General features: G+C 40.7%; 1 protein-coding gene across 1 annotated transcript in view; it reads right to left on the minus strand.

Moving 5' to 3' along the window:
* ERCC4 (ERCC excision repair 4, endonuclease catalytic subunit) overlaps nucleotides 1-21,872 on the minus strand; it is a 34,407-nt gene extending 12,535 nt beyond the window's left edge. Inside the window, exons 1-9 of the mRNA XM_003928746.4 lie at nucleotides 21,658-21,872; nucleotides 19,474-19,654; nucleotides 14,421-14,616; nucleotides 12,957-13,164; nucleotides 10,450-10,630; nucleotides 9,331-9,459; nucleotides 7,362-7,472; nucleotides 5,972-6,569; nucleotides 3,837-3,929 (exon numbers count right to left, since the gene is read on the minus strand). Coding sequence (XP_003928795.1) covers nucleotides 3,837-3,929; nucleotides 5,972-6,569; nucleotides 7,362-7,472; nucleotides 9,331-9,459; nucleotides 10,450-10,630; nucleotides 12,957-13,164; nucleotides 14,421-14,616; nucleotides 19,474-19,654; nucleotides 21,658-21,864 — 1,904 coding nt within the window. The 5' untranslated portion in view covers nucleotides 21,865-21,872. The remainder of the gene's footprint in view (nucleotides 1-3,836; nucleotides 3,930-5,971; nucleotides 6,570-7,361; nucleotides 7,473-9,330; nucleotides 9,460-10,449; nucleotides 10,631-12,956; nucleotides 13,165-14,420; nucleotides 14,617-19,473; nucleotides 19,655-21,657) is intronic.
* Nucleotides 21,873-22,387: the final 515 nt, after the last annotated feature.

Below are 22,387 nucleotides of genomic sequence, written 5' to 3' on the forward strand. Positions count from 1 at the left end.
TTGAGACTGAGTTTCACTCTTGTTGCCCAGACTGGAGTTCAATGACGTGATCTCGGCTCACCACAACCTCTGCCTCCCGGGTTCAAGTGATTCTTCTGCCTCAGGCTCCCAAGTAGCTGGGATTACAGGCATGAGCTACCATGCCTGGCTAATTTTGTATTTTTAGCAGAGAAGGGGTTTCTCCATGTTGGTCAGGCTGGTCTTGAACTACCAATCTCAGGTGATCCTCCTGCCTGGGCCTCCCAAAGTGCTGGGATTATAGGTGTGAGCCACGGTGCCCAGCTGTATCTTAAGATTCTAAATAGTGCAACCATCTGATTGACTGCTGGGTAAAATGGGAAAATCTTATTTATGACAAGTAGACAATCACCATTGAAAGCATTAAAAATATTATGCCAGATAATAGATAAAATTATGTTAAAACCTGGTGCAGAAATTATTGTATGGATTGAAATGTGGGAGAGAGTCCATGTTCCAGGCTCTGCTGAGTGAGGTTTTCCAGTATGTATAAGGCTAATCCACATCTTGTCACTGAGCCCTCTGATGTGTGGAAGCATGTGCATACATCAGGAATGGCATGGATTCCAATATCTTATTACTGTCTACTAAAAGTGCTCTTTTCTAGATTAGAGTCCCTGATGCACTGGAGAAGAGGCAGCTGCATGAAGACACGTGAAGCATGAAACTCATCTACTCAGGTAATGTCTTCCTCCCATTCTATTAGGCTCTCTGGCTCTAACACTGTGCAGATTAACTCAGCAGGTCTGGGCTGCTCAAACTCTTCATGTTTCCAAGAAAGGCTTCTCTGCTCTACACTGGCTTTTGACCAGCTCCTGGGAGATGAGCTCTGAGCCCATGGAGTATTCTGCCTGATAAGAGGATTTTTATATGCCTGAGGCCTTGAACCACAAGGTGCCAGTTGGATTAGATAGTTCATGCTGACGATGTGATTTATGGTAAATGTCTGTTTTTGGGGGCTGGAGTCTGAGGAGCTGAAGCCAGTCATTGAGGCACTCTGTGTCTATGTGACTCAGCTCCAGCAAAAACTTGGGACATCAAGGCTCAGGTGAGTTTCCCTGTTGACAACACTTTGCATGTGTGGTCACACACTGTTGCTGGGAGGATTAAGTACACTCACGTAACTCTACTGGGAAAGGATACCTGGAACCTTAGGCCTGGTTTTTCTTGGATTTTGCCACCTGTCCCCTTTTTCTTTGCTGATTTTAATCTGTATTCTTTAAAAACATTTGTTTTGAAACAGGGTCTCATTCTGTTGCCCAGGCTGGTGTGCAGTGGCGTGATCTCAGTTCATGGCAACTTCCACCTCCTGGGATTTGGGTAATTCTCCCACCACAGCCTCCTGGGTAGCTGGGATTACAGGCATGCGCCACCACTCCCGGCTGAGTTTTGCATTTTTTGGGGTTTTACCATGTTGGCCAGGCTGGTCTTACACTCCTGACCTCAAGTGATCTGCCCGCCTTGGCCTCCCAAAAGTGCTGGGATTACAGGCATGAGCCACTGCATCCAGCCTTAATCTGTATCCTTTTGCCGGAAGAAACTGTACTGCAAGTGTAATAGCTTTTCTGACTCCTGTGAATTCCAGCGAATCATTGAGCCTGAGGATGATCTTGGGGACCCCTGACATGAACACCAAAAACACAATCTGAATATTTTAGCTCTGTGCACTCACTTCTATCTAGGTGACAATTATTTTAATTGGCAAAAACTTGGGCAAAGGCTGTTTCAAAAAGAGTGAAGGAATGGTCAGGAGGTACTGGCCCACATCTAGTATCACCAATTCTTTGATTCTATCTCCCAAATATCTCTCAAATCTGTCCTTTTTCCTCCATTAACCTAATCTTGGCTACCACCTTTTCTCATCAGATGACTGCAATAGCATTCTGGCTGGTTTCCACACTTACTCATTCCTCAGCTGATGCCAGAGAGGGCCTTTACAAACATGCTTAAGTCACCTTCCTACTTAGAATGCTTCAGTGCAGTCTTACTGCCTGTGAAGTCCTAAACCCTTCACAGGGCCTTTTGTACCTCTGAGCCTTCATACACGCCTTTGTTCAACATAACTCCCTTCCCACCCCATCTGCCTAGTATCAGCCTGAATATCACTTCCTTGGGGAAGCGGCTCCCAATCAGCTTGTGGTCTGGGTGAGGTCTTTGATGCACTCTCCTATTACACCCTCTTCTTTTAACTTTGCAGCCAGGGGCGCTCTGTGTACTTAAACTTATTACAATATTTATAATCATTTAATGTCTGTATTTTCCACTAAAGGGAATGTTCCAGGAGGCCAGAGGCTTTTTCTGCATCACTTGTAACCTCAGCACTTTAATATTAGCACAGGACCTGGCACATACCAGATGCTTAATAAATATGTTTACTGTTTGAGCCTCGGGAGTGAAGGTCTAGAAGATAAAGAGTAAGACAGAGAAGAGCAAAGAGCCCTGCAACAAGAAAAGGTGGCTGGTACAATGCCTGGTCTGTTACAACACGATTTCTGAACTATGTTTTCGAAAAATATATACACCCAGGTATACGACATAAACAATCCCATAGAGCACACTAGTAGAAAACGGATTTTCATAGGCTGAGAGGAATGAACAATATTTGTATGACTCGTAGCTGGATGAATACATGGCCAAGGCACGTCGCCTTTCGAGAGGATGAAAAAGGAAACCAGGGACTGCCCATGTGCAATGCTGACCCCCATCATGGGACTCCACACAACTGATTCAGCAAATACTGCCATTTCTAAGAATTCTTCTCCTGGGCTAACCGGGTTATGTGTATATGTTGCACGTACACTGAGAACCCGCAGCCAGCACTGTAGAATGGTTGTCCATTTTGAAATTCGGCCTAGGGTCCTGGCAGGTTGACTACTGCTAAAAATAATTTCTGCACCAGTGTCCAAGGCTTGGAAGATTGGTCTGGCCCAGCCACACTCAGTCCAGGCCATGGTCTCTGCTGGTCCAGCTTTCTCTGGCTCAGCTCAGTGATGCCCCATCCAGCCCTCGCCCTGGTTTCTGAGGCTCTTAAAGATCATCTGGCCTATCTTCCCACACCAGGCTGCAATGTCCTTGACAATATCCCTGGTGGGCGGTTATCAGATTTCGTGAATTCCTTCAGGGCAACAGGTAGCCATGCAGGTTATGAGTATCTCAACATTTTCCTTTCATAAAATGGAAAGGAATTTAATACTTGGATTTGGAATAGTACCAGATACCTACCCATTCTTAAAAATATACACATGTGTATGTCCAGACAAACAACACACTTTCTAAGAAATTATTTTCCCAGAGTGATTCTATTGACGGTGATTATAACTGGCTGTGTTGTAAAAGCATTTCCCAATCAACGTTAAGCAGCCACCCACACACGGACAATGGAAATTTTACAAGGAGAAAAAAAAATCATTCAAAGGAGGGGAGAATCTTGTGCATAAGGCAGGGGGGAGGGAGATTTACTAATATATTCTTTTTAGAAAAGCAGTATTTTAGCTTTATTTCTGGTGTTTTTTCATAATGCTTTGTAAACAGAGAAACAGTTGTCTTTGTTACATTTCTAATATTCTATTAAACAAACCACTGAAAAGCAACTGGAGATGAAGGAGGAAGGGGGAAGAGAAAAAGGAAGCATGTGCTGAGGTCCACACTGGAGGACAAATGAGACTGCTCATTTATCTCACTGTGATCCTCTCCAACTTCTTCCCCGCCCCATCCTTCCTGAGCAGGGCTACCCGACATTCCCCTGTCCAGAGAAGCCGCCAAACCCCAAAAGGTTTCCAGTCTAGTTTTGGCTTTCATACTGATTTTCTGTGTATTACCTTATGAGTTTTTCAAAAGCTTCCTTTTCTTTCCGCAAAGCAGTCAGATAGCGTTGTTCCTCAGTTGAACCTCCGTATATAAGAAAGTAAACCCTGTGTGTTAAGACAGAACTTTTAGGTTGGAAAAACAGCCTTTTTAATCCCTGAAAGGAACAGCAGAACATTTGAAATCAGCAATCTAAAGTGTTCAAATAATAAATATTTGACTAAGAATCAAAGGTTTCATTTATTTTACTAGCTCAGATTAAGCTGCCTAAACCCCACCTGTTAAAGGTTTTGTTACCACACGGGGCTTTTTTTTTTCTTTTATCAAAAGGAAGAAAAGAGTTTAGGTAAACACTGAAATATAACCAGAGGGATAGAATAATTCTTTCCTCATTACTATAAACAAATTTAAAAAACCCCACAAATCTTAGCAGCTTCTCCAGTTCTTTCTTTGCACCTCTGCCAAACAATCATTTAAAAAGTTGGATAGTAGTTATGAAAACCAGCTTACGAAAGTGTTTTTTATTCATGTCTTAACAGAACAAAGCCATCATACATTTTATATAAATACATGGGCACAGAAGACATAGGGATTATATCAGGCATCACAAAGAATAACTGGATCTATTTTCTCTTAGAAAAGGCCTGCTTTTTAGGCTGGGCACAGTGGCTCGAACCTCTAATCCTAGCACTTTGGGAGGCTGAGGTGGGAGGATCACTTGAGCTCAGATCAGCCTGGGTAATACAGTGAGACCCCATCTCTACAAAAAAAAAAAAAAAAAAAAAAAAAAAAAATTAGTTGAGTATGGTGGCACATGCCTATAGTCCCAGCCACTTGGGGCTGATGTGGGAGGATCACTTGAGTCCGGGAAAGGGGGAGGTGCTGAGGCTACAGTGGGCCCTGATTGCACCACTGCACTCCAGTCTGGGCATCAGGGCAAGACTCAGTCTCAAATTTAAAAAAGTAAAAAAAGAAAGGCCTGTTTTACCATCTTGCATGTTGCTAAGAGAGCTGAATTAAGTGCCTTCACCTTCAATCAAACCTTCACCGTTTGCTTCATCTTCAATCAAAGCTATTTTCCTTTTTGAGCCATGGTTATTTTTTAGCTGTTATCTTCCTAGATGATAATTCTTTGAAGTGTAAACAGAGAAAAGATCTTTGGGTAATGAGTCAAGAGGCTCAGCTCTCCCACAGATGTGCCATGTGGCCAAGAACAAGTCAGTCACCATTTCTGGGCCTCAGTTTCCCATTGATAGAATGAGTGGTTGAACTCTCAGGTCCCTTCTGATTCTGACATTTTGTTCCCAAATATCACACTATTCTGTTCTCAGGCAAGAAAGAAGCTTGGTGTACATAAGCTATCTACAAAGTTGATCAACAGCAAAGTACGAAGAATTTACCAGCCTATAATTATTTTACCAGCCTCATCTAATCTCTTCATCCTGCATTATTTCTGATCCAGCTCCTCCATTCATCTCTACTCTGAAAGGCTGTGTTAGTTAAAATGCTAGGGGTAGGTTTCTTTTGGCTCTGTTTTTGGTTCAGACTGAGTTCAGGATATTAATTTTGCTGTTTATTTCCCCTCAGATAATTGGAAAGCCAGAACACTATCTTCTTTGGGAGGCACCACTTTCTCATCTGATATTTCTGTAGATGTTTCATCTGGTATTTCTTGAAACTCAAGAAAACCTGGTACGGTAATTCCCCCAACACTTTAGTTTTATGTGGATGTAATTTCGAGTCGTTTCTTAAAATTTATAAGAAAGACATTTTAGAAGATTAAAATTACTTAGCCAAGTCACAGTTACATTAACTTTTGGTAGAAATTAGAATATTATGCATTTCCTAGACTTTTTCAGATACAGCACCCCATAAACTTCAAACCAATGCCTAAGGAATAAAGAACACAATGCACAGCAGCACATAGTGAGAACACGAGCAGTCCCCTTGGTTTGCAGTTCTGCTGTAACACTTGGCATCCTTCCTATCCAACTTCCCAGATTCATCAGGAAGCAAAGTAAGGTTTCATAAATATAACCAGCATCATAACGAATATTAAAGATAAGAAAACTAACATGCAACTACTATAGTTTCTGGGTTAAATCCTAAAGAACAGTGCAATTGCAAGCTCTGATTCTTTATAACTTGCCTCAGAGGTTTCCCGGGCCTGCTTGCCCTGTAAATTTCAAGCTGACGAACAAAGGTTAACTCTGCATCATAAAGAACCACGTATCTTGGCTCCACTTCATGGAGTACCCTTGTCAGAGCATAGGGGTCGCTACAACCCAGAAGCGGATGGATGATAGTGAGGGGTTCTTTCAGGATTCCATACACAGCATCTGATGACAAATTTACATCAAATTCTTCATGCTTAATTTCTGCCAGGCAGGTTTCTGGGCTACTGCTTATTTCTTGACGACATCCTTCCTGGACATCTCCTTCCTCTTCCAGTTCTTCAGATTTTCCTACCATTTGAGTTAAGGTCAACTTTCGTTTTTTCTTTTTGAGCGTCCTTTCTTTGGTAGAAGCCCGTTCTTTGTTTTGGGGGTCTTTGGGTCTTTTGTGAGATTTCATAATTCTCTTTGAACTGTCTTCCTTCCTTAATTTCATCCAGACTTCTTCGGCTTTGCTATCTTTCTCAAAAGTTTTCCTGTAGAGCCTCAATAAGAAGGCCTCCACTCCAAGAGTGAGATAGTCTCTCAGCTGGGAACACGTTCGGTCATCACTTGCACAAATTAGTACTTGACCTGAAAACAGAAAACAACATTATGTTACTATTACCTCGCGTGTCCTCCCAGTTTCCCTGTGCCCCCATATTCCTTCACCTGAAGGGTAGACATCTTACCCTGTGGTATTAAAGATCCACAATCTACAATCTATTTAAAAAGGGTCTTAGGTATTGATCAAATGCTTTCTCCTCTCTGAAAAGATGACTTAAATCTTTTGAGTAAAGTTGAAGCCAGACTATTTAATCTTTTGAAAGAACTACTGTGGTATAATGGTGGCTTTAAAGAAGTTCTTTTAAATTAATATATTCTTTTCCAGGTGATCTTTTATGTGCCTAAATTAATTCCAAATGGATTTTTCTTTTGTGAATTGTCTTAGTCTCCTTTGCCAGTTTAGACAATGTCTTCAGTTTGTATCAGCTCATTACATCCTAAAGTGATAGAAGAGTTGAGGCTTCTTTGGAAAGATACTTGGCTGAGGATATAAAACAGGAGACCCATTAGTTTATTCCTTGGGGATTCCAGATTTAAAGCTTGGCGAATACGTGTAGAGATTAACTCAATCTTTAAATAGAAGTCCTAAGAACCCAACGAGTGAAAAAACCAGCTTTCATGAATATACAGTGATTCAACCTGGAGAAAATTACATCAAATGAACAGAAATGAGGTTGCCACTAGGTTCTCAGTGTTCACTTGCCATTTATTTGTCTACATTTTATAGATAAAATAGCAAGTTACTGTTAAAGAGCTAATTAAATCAGGACTCATTTGATAGATTTTGAAAGCAAATGTTTTCATCTCCTTTTTTCCTACCTGGGCCACCAAGGGCTTCACTCTCCTGATTTTCTGCCTCAATTTCCTTCAATACTTCAGTCAGTGCCTCCCACTTTGGGTTGCTTTCTAGGACCAGTTCCTTTTTTGTTTCTGTAGAGAAATAAAAATATCTCATTCTATGTGCTAATATTTACCCATAAAGTCTTCCAAAGGCTTTAAAACAACAGATAACATGAGCATCAGTCCATACGCCCATTTCTTTAAGCTTTCTTTATACTGTTAGATGGAATCTGCTTTCCAGTAAAAGATCTACTTAAGGTGAAAATGAAAGATACTTGAAACCATTAATATGGGTTTCAAAATGCCTTTGTAGAAGGTTATATGCATGTCACTCATGAGAGACCATTCTGTGTTAGTAGTTTCTGTGACACTATATATAAGCAGCTATACAAAATAAAGGCATCAGCAAAAAATGACAGTATTTATTATTTCTAAAATCCCCATGACCTTCATAACCCTGAACACAGATAAAAATAGACAACAATTAAAATTTTTGTTTCTATAAGCATCCAAGCAGTAACACATCAACAATAGATTAAGTTTTCTTTAAAAACAATTGTTTATTTTTTGAGGCTAAGTTTCACTCTTGCTGCCTAGGCTGGAGGCAATGGCACGATCTTGGCTCACTGCAACCTCCACCTCCTGGGTTCAAGCGATTCTCCTGCCTCAGCCTCCCAAGTCGCCGGGATTATAGGGATGTGCCCCACTCCTGCCTAATTTTCTATTTTTAGTAGAGACGGGGTTTCACCACGTTGGTCATGCTGGTCTGGAACTTCTGACCTCATGTGATCCACCCGCCTCAGCCTCCCAAAGTGCTGAAATTACAGGCATGAACCACTGCGCTTGGCTTCAATTAAGTTTTAAAACAGACCTTTAAACTAGGCAGAAAGCAGGCATAAACCCTATCCCATGCCTTAAAAAAAACTAGTGATATTTATGATACTACTAGATAGATGCTAGAGTAAAACCCATTATGTGCCTGGTTCTAGTATATTTATGATACTTAACAATTTAAAAATATATTAAAAATATTCCACCCTGACTTTATTTTTGAGACATAGTCTTAGTCTGTCACCTAGGCTGGAGTGCAGTGGTGTGATCATATCTTGGTGCAACCTTGAACTCTTGGGCTCAAGGGATCCTCCACCTTAGCCCCTCAAGTAGCTAGGATGTTAAGTGCACATCACCTCACTGGGCTCATTTAAAAAAAAAAATTTTTTTTTTTTTTTTGAGACAAAGAGTCACTCTATTGCCCAGGCTGGAGTGCAGTGGTGTGATCTCAGCTCACTGCAACTTCTGCCCCCTGGATTCAAGCGCTTCTCCTGCCTCAGCCTCCTGGGTAGCTGAGATTACAGGCACCCGCCACCACACCCGGCCAATTTTTTGTATTTTTAGTAGAGACGGGGTTTCACCACGTTGGTCATGCTAGTCTGGAACTCCTGACCTCATGTGATCCACCCACTTCAGCCTCCCAAAGTGCTGGGATTGCAGGCGTGATCCACTGTGCCCAGCCTCTAAAAAGTTTTTGTAGAGATGGAGTCTTGCTTTGTTGCCCAGGCTGGACTTGAACTGGGCTCAAGCAATCCTCCTACCTTGGCCTCCCAAAGTGCTGGGATAATAGGTGTATGCAACCACGCCCCAACCTCGTTCTGACTCAAAAATAATAATTACTTAGAAGTTTTAAAAAAAATCAACATATAGTTCTTTATGTAGCATGCTTTTGATCGATATTTGGCATTTGCTATTTGGAACCCCTGGGCAATAGATTCCAAAACTTTCCATGCTGTATACTTTTGGCATACCTTACACGTTACATATAACAAACATACATACATTTACCATAAAGGAACACACTTTTCACATGGCCAAAGGTGACTTTAAATTGATAAGCATTTCCACACAAAATACTTAAATAAAAAAAAACACATTTAAAGATTTTACAAGATACCTTGCCCTTCTTTAATTTCCATTTTTTCAGAAATTTTGCCTTTCTTACTGATTTTGGCATCTGGAAGATGATAAACCCTTGCTCGAGCATTTACAAACATCGAGGTGCTGGAGTCAAGAAACAGCCAACCTAATATGAAAAGTAAAAAACAAAAAAAGTGCCTTCAATTTATGGTTAAAATAGTCTCTGACGGTCACATGACCCACATATATAACCGGCTGTCATCCTGTTTTCCTACCAGTCACACCTCCTCCCACTACTGTGATCTCTGTCACTGTTCGGCTAGAGCAGTGGTGGTTTTCTATGTGTAGTCCATGAACTCCTGGGGGTCCCCAAGATGTTTTCAGGGGGTCTGTAATGTCAAAACTTTTCTCGTGATAATACTATGATGTTATTTGACTTTTTTCACCGTGTTGACATTTCCGGTGATGGTGTGAAAGCAATGCTGGGTAATATTGCCGGTGCCTTAGTGTGAACCAACGCAGTGCCAGGAAAGTGTACTGGTAGCCAATGCATTCTTTACCGTCATGCTTCTGCAGTTCATCACTTAGGAATGTCCCTAAAGGGGCATACAAATTATTAACTCTATTAAATCTTGACTCCAGGGGTCCATGAACCACACTCTGAAAACCACTGGTCCAGTCAAACACTGACAGAGGCCACAACAGTGGTAAGAAAACAAGATGGTGGCCAGCTGTATACGTCTATTTCCCTACAAATCTCTTCTGTTCTTCAGTCTTTGACATTCTAGCTGATGAAACCCCATACTCCCTTGCTTTTGCTTTGAGGAAAATGAATTTTAAGCTCTTAACAACTAAACTTCCAGAACACAACCTATTTCTAAGTTGAGGACTGCCTGTACTACACACAGTCTTTTCTAGAAATAAAATTGCCCAGAACAGATATGAATATTTATTATTATACAGAACAGAAGTTAAGTAGGCGGAAACATTAGCTATCAATAAAACCTACATCCTTGTGCTATGAACATAAAACATAATTTGAAATCTCAGTATAATATATAGTTGAATATAGCACTTTTCACACCTGATTTCCCCTAAAACCTAACACTTCATTCAAATCAGCTCTTAGAGTATTATTAGTATTTTAATCTCCCACCTGAATTCTGACCAAAAGCTTTTTCCGTTGCTCTCAGAGATTCCAGAAGATTAAGAAATGTGACACAATCATACTGAGAGAGATACTGCAGCAAAGTTCGTAATATCTTCAAATCCTGAACTAAGGATTTAGTCTTGGCTCCAAGCTGGTGCCACAAAGGATCCAGATAATGGCGAATTGTCTAAAATTAGAATAAAATTTTGCATTGCTAAAATATGTTCAGTATAGTTATTCTTAATACAAATTGTACTTTCAAAAGGATTATTTCCTATGTATCTAAAAATGTCTAAAACGGTAAATTTTATGTCATATATCTTTTACTGCAATAAAAAACCCAAACATTATTCAAGGAAGTGGCTAGAACATTTCAATTAATAAAATTCTAATAATAATGTTTAAAATTTCAAATATAGAAGACTGTCTTACTGCTAGAATCTCTATGATCAGATAGAGTCAATCTATCATTATCCAAACATAGATTACTCTCTGGAGAGAAAACACCTGATAAACATCAGATAATCAATTATCTGTTTGTATGAACAGAGTCTAAGCATGTAGCTCAGAAATGTTCAATTCCTGCCAAGTTTGACTCTGACTATCCTGGATGGATAAAGATATGGGATCCAAACAGACCAAGCAGAGGGCATAAACCAAGCATGATGGTTTACTAACAAATTGAGGTGCATTGGTCTTTCATTTGTACATGAGTATCAAGTTTTTTGACCTCTAAAATAGGGTATAACCAAAAAATGAAAAATTTAATTTGATGCTCACGTACAAATGAAATAACAATTACCAAATTAAATAACAACGTCCCTTAATTTGTTTTTTCTAAAGTGGAAAATATTTGTTAAATAACAATGGACTAAGTTTGATTATTTTTTAAGACTCCAAAAAGTGGTCTAAAACAAAGAACAGCTTTATGTACACCAGGCATCCCCAAACTTTTTACACAGGGGGCCAGTTGACTGTCCCTCAGACCATTGGAGGGCCGCCACATAATGTGCTCCTCTCACTGACCACCAATGAAAGAGGTGCCCCTTCCTGAAGTGCGGCGGGGGGGCGGATAAATGGCCTCAGGGGGCCGCATGCGGCCCACGGGCCGTAGTTTGGGAACACCTGATGTACACACTCTGTAGGTACCTACACATCCACAGCTATGTACAGGTATGTTTCCTTCACAGACTGATTCTGTAACTTTAAGTACAGAATTATATCTGATTTTTTAATCAGATATTTGTAGCCTGATATAAAAGCAGTACCATTGCATGGAATCTTATCTAACAAATTTAATAATGAGTAGGAGGAGTATCTGAATGACTGTATAGTTTACTGTCTAAACTAGGACACCTGTGGAAAGGAAATGATAACACTGTTTAATAATCACTCTAGGACAACAGGTAGATACTGGGACTGTCCTGAACAAACTGGGCTGTATAACTACATGCCTGTTTTGTAAAATCATCTATGAAACATTAAAAACTTTAACAAGACACACACTATAGCTATATTCAGATATGGTTACTAAAAGAATATCTAAAACAATGCAATGACTGTTACTAACCAGGCGGATAATAAATAAATTTTCAACAGAAATACACTAGGCTACAGTTTATTTTTCTAGGGATATATACATACTATTAAAAGATTGTGAGAGATTTAAAAAAAACACCATGGGCTAAATTATAAAAAACTTAAAGCATAGAGGAACAGAATATATAAAATTAGTTTTATGTCTCAAAATTTCAGAGTAAACTGAGTTTTCTGAAGAACCAGAGACATAAGAAGTTAAATTTTTCCTTTTTATAACCACCATGAATTATTTTCAGTGACACAGAAACTGATTCAGAGTTTAAAAGACAGGAACTTTCTATCAGAATATGACAAAAAAGCTGCCAAGAATTTCTAAAAAGTCAGCATTTTCTGGGTCTCCAATTCCATACTAGACATTTATGTATCTGTAATAAGATTAATCTGTAATGAAAAAGTAGACATTTATATATCTGCAATATTAATCTATAAAAATTAGAATAAAAAGTCCTGGAACTGAAGTCTTACCATTTCCTCAATTCAGAATGTAATTTTAAGACAGAGCAAGTTTCATACTCCTGAGTAATGAAAATTCATCCAAATTATTTTCTATTCCATAAGAGATAATAAATTCATATACAATTATGAAGTACTCTTATGTAAAACTCTTCTACCTGTAGATATCCAAATGTTGTCATTTCAAAGTAAAAAAAGTTATTTATTTTCTTCTTGATTATACTTGAGATAATCACTTACTATATAACTGCAACAGTCAGAGTGATGCTTATATGCCAATCCACATATTTTACTATAAATTATTACTTTTCAGTAAACCAAAGAAGCTATGTTTTAAATGACCTCCAATTTAATTCTAAAATAACAGCAAACTCCTATTAACAACATTGCAAATTATTAAAATAACTTGCATTCTTTAAAATTACAACATAATAAACTGTGCTTAAAAGGAAAAAGAGTACCTTGTCAAAAGGTTTTCCAATAGCATTTTCTAAAGATAAGTCTTCCACTTCAAGAGACGGGTTATGGCATTTTAGTTCCTTTAGACACGCATTTAAAATGTCCAGAATAGCAGTCTGTATAGCAAGCATGGCAGGTGTCATAGAAACATGAATTTCTACAACTTCAGGTTTGTGCTGCTCTAAAAATGAGTTTACTGCTACGTGGAACCTAAAGAGACAAATATGTTTCAACAATTTTCAAGAGTTTCCGCAGCTATGTATTTCTTGTCTTGGTTTAATACCCTTAACAGTTAACAGTTTTTACAAATGCTACAAACACAAAAAGCAAAACAACAAATAAATGAAAAGCTAAACAATGCTTTCAAAAATTTTGAACATCAATGAATGAAAGCACTGTATTACTCAAAAAAGGCAACAGTCAGCAAACTACAGTCTGGGCCAAATCCTCTACCTGCTTTTAAAGTCTCATTCGAATGCAGTCACACCCATTGTGCAAGCAGTCTGCTTCAGGAATAACAGAATCAAGTAATTGTGACTATATGGCCTACAAAGCCCAAAATATTTACTACCTGGCCATTTACATAAAGAATTTGTTGACTCCTAAAACAAGGTATGATCAAGAACAGAAAAAATACTACAACTACTCTTTTTTTTTTTTTTTTTGGAGACAAAGTTTTGCTCTCGTCACCCAGGCTGGAGTGCAGCGGTGCGATCTCAGCTCACTGCAACTTCTGCCTCCTGGGTTCAGGTGATTCTCCTGCCTCAGCCTCCTGAGTAGCTGGGACTATAGGTGTGTGCCACCACACCCAGCTAATTTTTGTATTTTTAAGTAGAGATGGGGTTTCACCATGTTGACCAGGCCTGTCTCAAACTCCTGACCTTAGGTGATCTGCCTGCCTCGGCCTCCCAAAGTGTTGGGATTACAGGTGTGAGCCACTGCGCCCGGCCTGTAACTACTCTTAAAATAACATGTAGAATAACCAAAATACATGGTAGCATAGGTTGCAAAATGTTTTTCCTAGAAATTAACATAACTTCTTCAAAATCTTTGTGCTTTATTTCCCTAATGAGTAATTTTCAAAGCAGAAGTGGTACTCTTAGCCAATAAATCTGCAGTACGCCTAAAGCTGTTGTATATGTGGGTCTCTAGATTCCTGGGAGTTTCACTAAAAGTATAAGAAAGAATAAAAAGTGGCTGTCTTGGATGGATTTGATGGACCAGCAGAAAAGTAACTATCGAATTGCTCTCTACTGAAAAAAAAAAAATCACAAACTTGGTAAATACATATTTATATCTAGATGTGTTTGTTATAAACCTGACTAGGTCCTATCAAATAAAATTGCAATGAATTTTATATTATATTACATCAAAGTGCAACTAAGTTACAGTAGCTCTCACAAAAAAGACGACAAATAATGTCATCATTACGTGACAAATAATGATTGTCACATAATGTTCTTTACCGTGGCCACAGATACAGCTTCCTCACAAAAAGATTTCTCATCACTCTTTCCACATGACAAAAACCAGTATCAAAGGCAACAGCATTGTCCGTGAAAGCTTTAATAAAACCACGTTTGTTTTTCTGGCGAAAGAGGCGCAAGATGAATGCTTCTTGGCAAGATTCGATTATTCTGTGGGCTCTGTACACCAAGATGCCTAAGAGGGAGAAAGACAATTTAAATTACAGAACAGGTAAGTACTTTTTATGCTCATTTCTATTCATTCATCACATTTTTCTTAAGTACTTAACATGAAATGAACAAGCACCATTCTAGACTGGGGATACAGCCACGAACAGAACAGACATAAATCCCTGTCCTCAAGGAATTGATGACAAACAATATAAATGAGTAAAATACTTCGTATGTTACAAGTGCTGAGGAGAAAAAATGAATCAGAGAAGGAGAGGGAGGATGTATGAGGGATGGCCTCGCCAAGGTGATATCTGAGTAAAGGTGATATCTGATAAAGACGAGCCCTGTGACCCCCTAACCCTAACCCTGTGACCATCTGAGTTCCAGCCTGCAAGGCTGAGGGGACAATAAGGGCACAGGTCCTGGGGTGGGGTGTTTCTGGCATGTTAGAGGAAGAATTTCTGAAAGCAAAGTAAGACACGATTTTTTTTTAATATATGAGAATCAGATGTGGACTACACAAAATAGCCGTATTTTAGAAGTCTGGGCAACATCTACATCAGGTATTAGATGAATTCAATTTTCAGAATCAGAATATAGTCAATTCAGAGGTAAATTAGTACATCTAAAACAATAACCTTTAATCGACATACTTAATACATGTTTTTGGGGTGTGTGTGATTATAACAACTCAGAATCTAAAAAATAAGAACAATTATACATATTTCCTTATTTATGAAATGAGACTGCTGACCCAGCTCTTTCGTATATATCGTGTCATCTGATGCAGTGTGATGAGTAGTAAGTTAGGGAGAAACATAAGATGACATAAAGGCATATAGACATCATTTCTAGATCAAAACTTCAATTACTCCATGATGAGTCTCAGTCTTTTAGACCTAAATCAAGCTGGTTACCTGACATATACTAAGGAAAATGTACGTGTATGCTTTTGATCCAGTACTCAGATTTGGATGGGTCTGGAAAATGATACTATCAGTGATTTATGACCCTTCTAATAGTTCAATAAACTAAATTCATATTTTACTATTTTAATGTTTAAATTTTAGGTAGAGATGGATGGAACTGAATTTTACTCTAGCTCAGCAAATTATTTTTCAAATACGGTAAAAATTAATAGTGTTATTTAGGAATTTATAGACAAAGCATTTTCAATAATGCTCCAGTACATGTACATAACTAATTTACGACTCAAAAAATGCACTGTACCTAGTTGGTGGGTTTTCCCAAGGACTCTAAGAGGCCATATTTTGTTAGCCTGCATTGAAATATTACATGAAGTCAAGAATAATAAAAATGAACTTCTAAAGAAAAGGAGAAAGATACACCATGGAATACTATGCAGCCATAAAAAAGGATGAGTTCATGTCCTTTGCAGGTACGTGGATGAAGCTGGAAACCATTATTCACAGCAAACTGACACAAGAACAGGAAACCAAACACTGCATGTTCTCACTCATAGGCGGGTGTTGAACAATGAGAACACATGGACACAGGGAGGGAAACATCACACACTGGGGCCTGTTGGGGGAAGGGGAGAGCTAGGAGAGGGATAGCAGGGAGTCGGGGGACTGAAGAAGGATAACATTAGGAGAAACACCTCATGTAGATGACGGGGGGATGGACGCAGCAAACCACCACGGCATGTGTATACCTATGCAACAATCCTGCATGATCTGCACAGGTACCCCAGAACTTAAAATATAATAATAATTAAAAAAAAAGGAGAAACTCAATTTAACACCTAACTGGGTTAAAGGCCCCCCCCACTTTATCAAAAAATTAAAAATAAAAATGATATAAGCAGGTTAGGTTTATGGGAGGAGTTTTAGTCCCACAAAAGCCTCCTTTTATTTTTTTTTGTTCCTGTGACATTTTGTACCTCATACCGTACTATAATTACACTTCTTTACTTATCTGTCTCTTCCACTAAACTGCCTGAGAACAGGAACATTATAACACCAACAGGCAGAGATCACAGAATGCTTACTATGTGCTGTAACACCAAGTATTTTACATATAGCATTTCATTTCACCCTGACAATCCCAGGAGTAAGGTACTATCTTTACCGTCAACGTACAGGTGATAAGCTGAGGCACAGAGAAATTAAGAAACTAGCCAGGCGCCATGGCTCATGCCTGTAATCACAGTACTTGGGAGGCCGAAGCAGGCAGATTATGAGGTCAAAAGACCAAGACCATCCTGGCCAACATGGCAAAACCCCACCTCTACTAAAAATACAAAAATCAGCTGGGCATGGTGGTGCACATCTCTCCTCCCAGCTACTCAGGAGACTGAGGCAGAAGAATGGCTTGAGCCGTGGAGCTGGAGTTTGCAGTGAGCTGAGATTGCACCACTGCACTCTAGCCTGGCGACAGAGCAAGACTCAGTCTCAAAAAAAAAAAAAAAGGGAGAAAGAATTAAGAAACTTGTCTAAGGATACACAGCTGGTGTAAGATGACGATAACTCAAATCCAGAAGCAGTCTAACTTAACTCATGAGTTCACCATACTGTCCCATTCACCTACCTTCAGAATCCTTCCCGCCAAACAAGGGACCCTTAGTGAGCTAAATATTTATTGAATGAATATAAAGTGGGGGCACAGCACTGGGTACACAAATGGAACATGGAACTGAAAAACACACATATATTTTGCAGAAAGTGTGTTCTTAGGTCTGTCTGGAGATGTCGGAATCAGTTTTGGCAATGAAAGCGTCCTCCTATCCTGTTCTTTTCAAAGTCTAATCTCACCAGATATGATATTTACACAGTTCTCGCACATGTTAGGAGTTCTGGTTAGCAGAGACTCCCAGAGTAGGCTGTGGGGGTAATAATGGGCGGTGACAGGTGAAGAAGTTAGGGCTGGAGGATTCAGCCTTTCCACCTGTACTTCATGGACTGCCCTTTGGTCAGTCCTGGGTGATGATCCCAGGGGAGGAAAGAATTTGAAGGGGTTCATTTTTGGCATTCATTTACATTCCACTCAGCCAAGCATCAGTAACAGCTCGAGCTTCATTATTGGCTCGGCTCTTATTAGAAAGGAGGAGGGAATCTGGCATTTTAAATTAGGAGCTCCCGAGAAGCTAGACTTCAACACTGCATAGATTCAGGTTCCTCTACTCTCTGCTTAATTAGGGTGCACTGTAACTGAAAGTCACAGAACATTACTGGCACCTAGTGGTCGTTTCAAATACAACACAATTAAAATAAAAATTTAAAAAATACAGTAAAACCAAGCTTATAAGAAAGCATCAAACAGTAAAAGACTTTATGATGTATCAAGATTTCTGGTTATAAAAAGCTAACTTTATTTGGTACCAATAACTAAGAGTTTGCTGTGCACCAGACACTGTACTAAGCAATTATTTTATTTCACTTAATCCTTATAACTTTAGGAGGCACTGTTTTCCTAAGAAATGAGAAAACTAGGGTTAATGACAATTGAGGAGCTTGTTTTATAAGCAGGATGTTAGCAATTCAAAATCAGGTGAGCCGATGATACTGTTTCTAACAATTACAAATGTTATAAAAGAGTAACCAATCTTCTTCAATCCTTTTACTGTGAATTATACGAAGCATTCATTCATACATCGATTCATCAGATATTTCTGGAGGGTCATCTAGGGTCAGGGCAATATGACAGATAGGGTGGGAAGTAAGATTATGAATTTCATAGTCTCTCTGCCTCCAAAGTTCACTAAAGATCACAGTGCTGTATCCATTCATCATTCATCCAACAAATATGTCTTGAGTACCTACCATGTACCAGTTAATTTAGCCTGGGATGAACAGGTTCTTCCTTGTGCTTATGCTTATCTTGTGAGTGAGACAAACACACAAATATAATGTAGTGTCGTGAGCACTATGACTGGGGAGAAATACAGTGTAATAGGAGGGTACAGAGGCACCACCCCTGCATTAGCTTTGGGGACATCAGAAAACATTTTTGAAAGGATAATGAAAATGAATCTCTTTTCTATTTAATTCTAGCTACAATCATTTTTCCTCTAAATAAGCAAGCAACTACTTGATTTAATTTCAAATAATGCCAAAAAAATCTTAAAGAGGAAAATAAATATTTTACGATATATACAAAGATTATGAACATCTAAAATCTGATTAAGTTCTAAAAGGAAATGCTAATGAATTACAAGTATTTACTGAATAAGAGCTTAGAAAATAAGGAAAAGTCCATCTTACATTTAGTTACTTATTCAGGTCACAGGTATTTATCGAGCATCTACTATGTCAGGTATCATGCTAAAAGTTGGAAATGCAATGTTGGGCAAAAGGATCCAGTGGTGCCCACTAGAAGGTTCTAGTAGAGCATTTAGCAGAGGGGACAAAAATAAAAATATACAAATTGACTCTCTCCAGTCCATCCCTCCAAGATGACAAAGAAAAGAAGGAATGACAGTTGTGCCAAAAAGGCCACAGCCACCTGCAGCCTATTCACTGCACAAACTGTGCCCAATTCACGCCCAAGGACAAGGTCATTAAGAAATTCGTCATTCGAAACACACTGGAGGTTGCGGCAGTAAGGGACGTTTCTGAAGCGAGCATCTTCAATGCCTATGTGCTTCCCAAGCTGTATGTGAGGCTACATTACTGTGTGAGCTGTGCAATTCACAGTAAAGTAGTCATGAATCAATCTCGTGAAGCCCTTCAAGGACCGAACACCCCCACCCCAATGTAGACCTGGGGGTGCTGCCCCACAACCCCCACCAAAGCCCATATAAGGAGCAGAGTCCTTCAAGACTGAAGACAAGACTATCTTCTGGAGAGAAATAAAATGGAAATTGTACTTTAAAAAAAGGTACAAATTTACATACAAAGAATAAGATTTCAATTCTTACCAGTAATTAAGTCTGAAGGTATTCTATCCGTCAAGAAGTCAACCACAAGTATCCTACTTGTTGCAAATATAACACCACCTTGTGTGTAAACTTCATAGCGACTGGTGCTTGTAATTTCATTTGTTACACGGCGAGGGAGGTGTTCAACTCCTTCTATCTTCAGCTGATTGATAAAATACTCCTAAATCAAATCAAACTTGATTAGTAAGCTATTTAATATAGGGCAGTTTTTAATAGGTTGTAGATATTTAAAATTATGTACTGTCTTTCTCTGAGATAATGAACTTAATAACAAATATACAAACTAACTTACTTCTTTTTTTTTTTTTTTTTTTTTTTTTTGAGATGGAGTCTTGCTCTGTTGCCTCGGCTGGAGTGCAATGGCATGATCTTGGCTCACTGCAACCTCCGCTTTCCGTGTTCAATCAATTCCCAAGTAGCTGGGACTACAGGCACATGCCACCACGCCCAGCTAATTTTTTTGTATTTTTAGTAGAGATGGAGTTTCACTGTGTTAGCCAGAACGGTCTTGATCTCCTGACCTCGTGATCCACCTGCCTCGACCTCCCAAAGTGCTGGGATTAAAGGCGTGAGCCACAGCACCCAGCCCTGTTACTTCTTTATAGTAACTTCGACCAACCAGTCTACACTTAATGAGGTTTTCTTGTTTTGGGGTTTACACTAAGGAATAATTGTACTTCTGTCATTCTCACCACTCAACTACAATAACATATGCACACACACACAAAACCTCAAACTTTTAGAAGCCTGGATTAAAAGATTTCTACTACCTAGAAAATACCTCCCACCAAAGCCAGATTTGTAGCCAAGTGCACTGTACGAGAAGATAACAAGAGAATCCTTTCCCAGACAATGTTTTAGACTATTAGTTCCGTCCTGATCCATCCTAGAGGGACTTCATGTCAGTGGGTTCCTTGGCTTGGTTTATTTACATCTTCAGTTCAAAACCACCTTTACAAGGCATGGTGTGTTGCCTTAGGCCCTACACCAAACACTGGGGATACCTAGATGAATCAAACAGGGTCCCTGCCCTCAGAGAGATTGTGGTCACTCTTCTCAGCTGACATTTTTCTCCTGGCAATCTGATCTATCTAGGGGATCATCAGACTAGTCAGTCCAAGCTGTGTCCCCTCTCAACAACCGCCAGCCCCAGGTGTAGCCCCATTTCACCTTCCTGAGTGTTTTCCATGCTCCAATATTGCAGTTAACCTTTGCCAACATCCTCAGCTTCCAGCTCCGATCCCTTTCTGACCCTATGGCCTTTTTAACACAGCCTTGGTGAATGCCCTATTTCCTGGCCCCTCCTCTTCCCTGTTGGTTTCTTTCCAGTCTCATCATCTCCTTTCGTGTCTTCCCATCACCCTCAGAGACTCTTCGATTCCCGCCACTGCTCCCTTTCAGGAACCACCCTTCTGCCCCCAGAAACTCCCTTGATAGCCAACCTAAGGACTCTCCCGTTATCCTATCCAGATCCTGCTTTCGACATCTCCCCTTAACCTTCAGGGACCTCCGATCGTCTTCTACTGCTCAGAGCCCCTCCACCCTTCAGTGCCCTTGCACTCCTATCAGGGACCTGTATCCTTCTGGGGACCCTTCCCATCCCTCTTAGCGTTGTCAGGGACTTGCCTCCTCCTCTAGCTAGCCGAACATAGCCGAGACTGAGACCACCGTGGGGGCATCTTCCCCTTCCATCAGTCTGACTGCGCCTGCAAGTTATCAGGGACCCCTCCCATTTCTCTTGGCATTCTTGAACTCTGGTCAAAGACTTGCATCCTTCTCGGGACCCCTCCCAGCCCTCCCAGAGTCCCAGCACGCTATCAGGCACTTGCATCCCTCACCCGCCTTGCATTCCTCTCAGCGTTCTTGAGTTCCTGCCAGGGGGACGTGCAGCCTTCTCGGGGCTCCTCCTATTCTTCTGTGTCCCCGCACAGTGTGCGCGACCGGTACACTCCTCGCGACCCCTCCCATACGTCTGTGTCTCCGCAGTGTGAGGGACCTGCATCCCCCTGGGGACCCCTCCCATCCTTCTCTGTGTCATCGCGTAGTGTCGGGGACCTGAATCCCCTTCAGAGCCTCTCCATCCCTGTCAGAGGCCTCGCATCCGCTCAGGATGCCCCCCAGCATTCTCGGGGTCCCCTCGCTCCCGCGCCAGCGTGGCCGCACCTCCTCGGCCGACTGCGTGTTGAGCACCAGCACCAGGCAGGCTGGGTGGCAGTGCAGCCGGAGAAAGTGGTAGAGGAGCCGGTCCGCGCCGAGCCCGCGGGCGCACACTACCAGCCCGTCAGTGTCGAGCAGTTCCAGCACCAGCTGCCGTTCGTACTCCAGCAGCGGCGCCATGGCCGTCGGTCGAGCCGGCAGTACCGGCTCCATGGAGGCTCTTCCGGGGCGTAGCCGAGTCCGAGACGAGAGTTGGCCGAACTTAACCGAAGACAGCCGAGTCCGAGACAACGAAATATAGTCGAACGCAGCCGTGGAGAGCCGAGACTGAGACGATCGTGGGGCGAATGCAGCCGAAGAGGAGCCGAGGCCAGGACGAGCTTGCTCTCAGAAAGCCGAAGACAGCCGAGCCTGAGAAGGCAAGCTTCGGCCGAACTCAGCCGAAGAGAAGACGAGTAGAGCCGAAGGTTCGTAGAGTCACCTGGAGAGGCTTGCGGCCCCTATCAGTGTAACGTGCAGAGATCACGCTCCATCCACGTCTCTTTTGAGGTTCCACATCACCTGGTACCCCAGACCTAGAACGAACGCGAGCTGACAAAAAGGAAGGAGAGAGAAAGTTAGCCTAAGGAGCTTAATGCCCTGACGTGGACAGTTGAAAAAGTTAATGGCCAATATTCCAAATGCGCCTATAGTTAGTACCACCTGTTTCCTAGGGTGGTTTGTGGACCTTCCTTTT

Source organism: Saimiri boliviensis, chromosome 12, assembly GCF_048565385.1.
Source record: "Saimiri boliviensis isolate mSaiBol1 chromosome 12, mSaiBol1.pri, whole genome shotgun sequence".
Lineage (NCBI taxonomy): Eukaryota > Metazoa > Chordata > Mammalia > Primates > Cebidae > Saimiri > Saimiri boliviensis.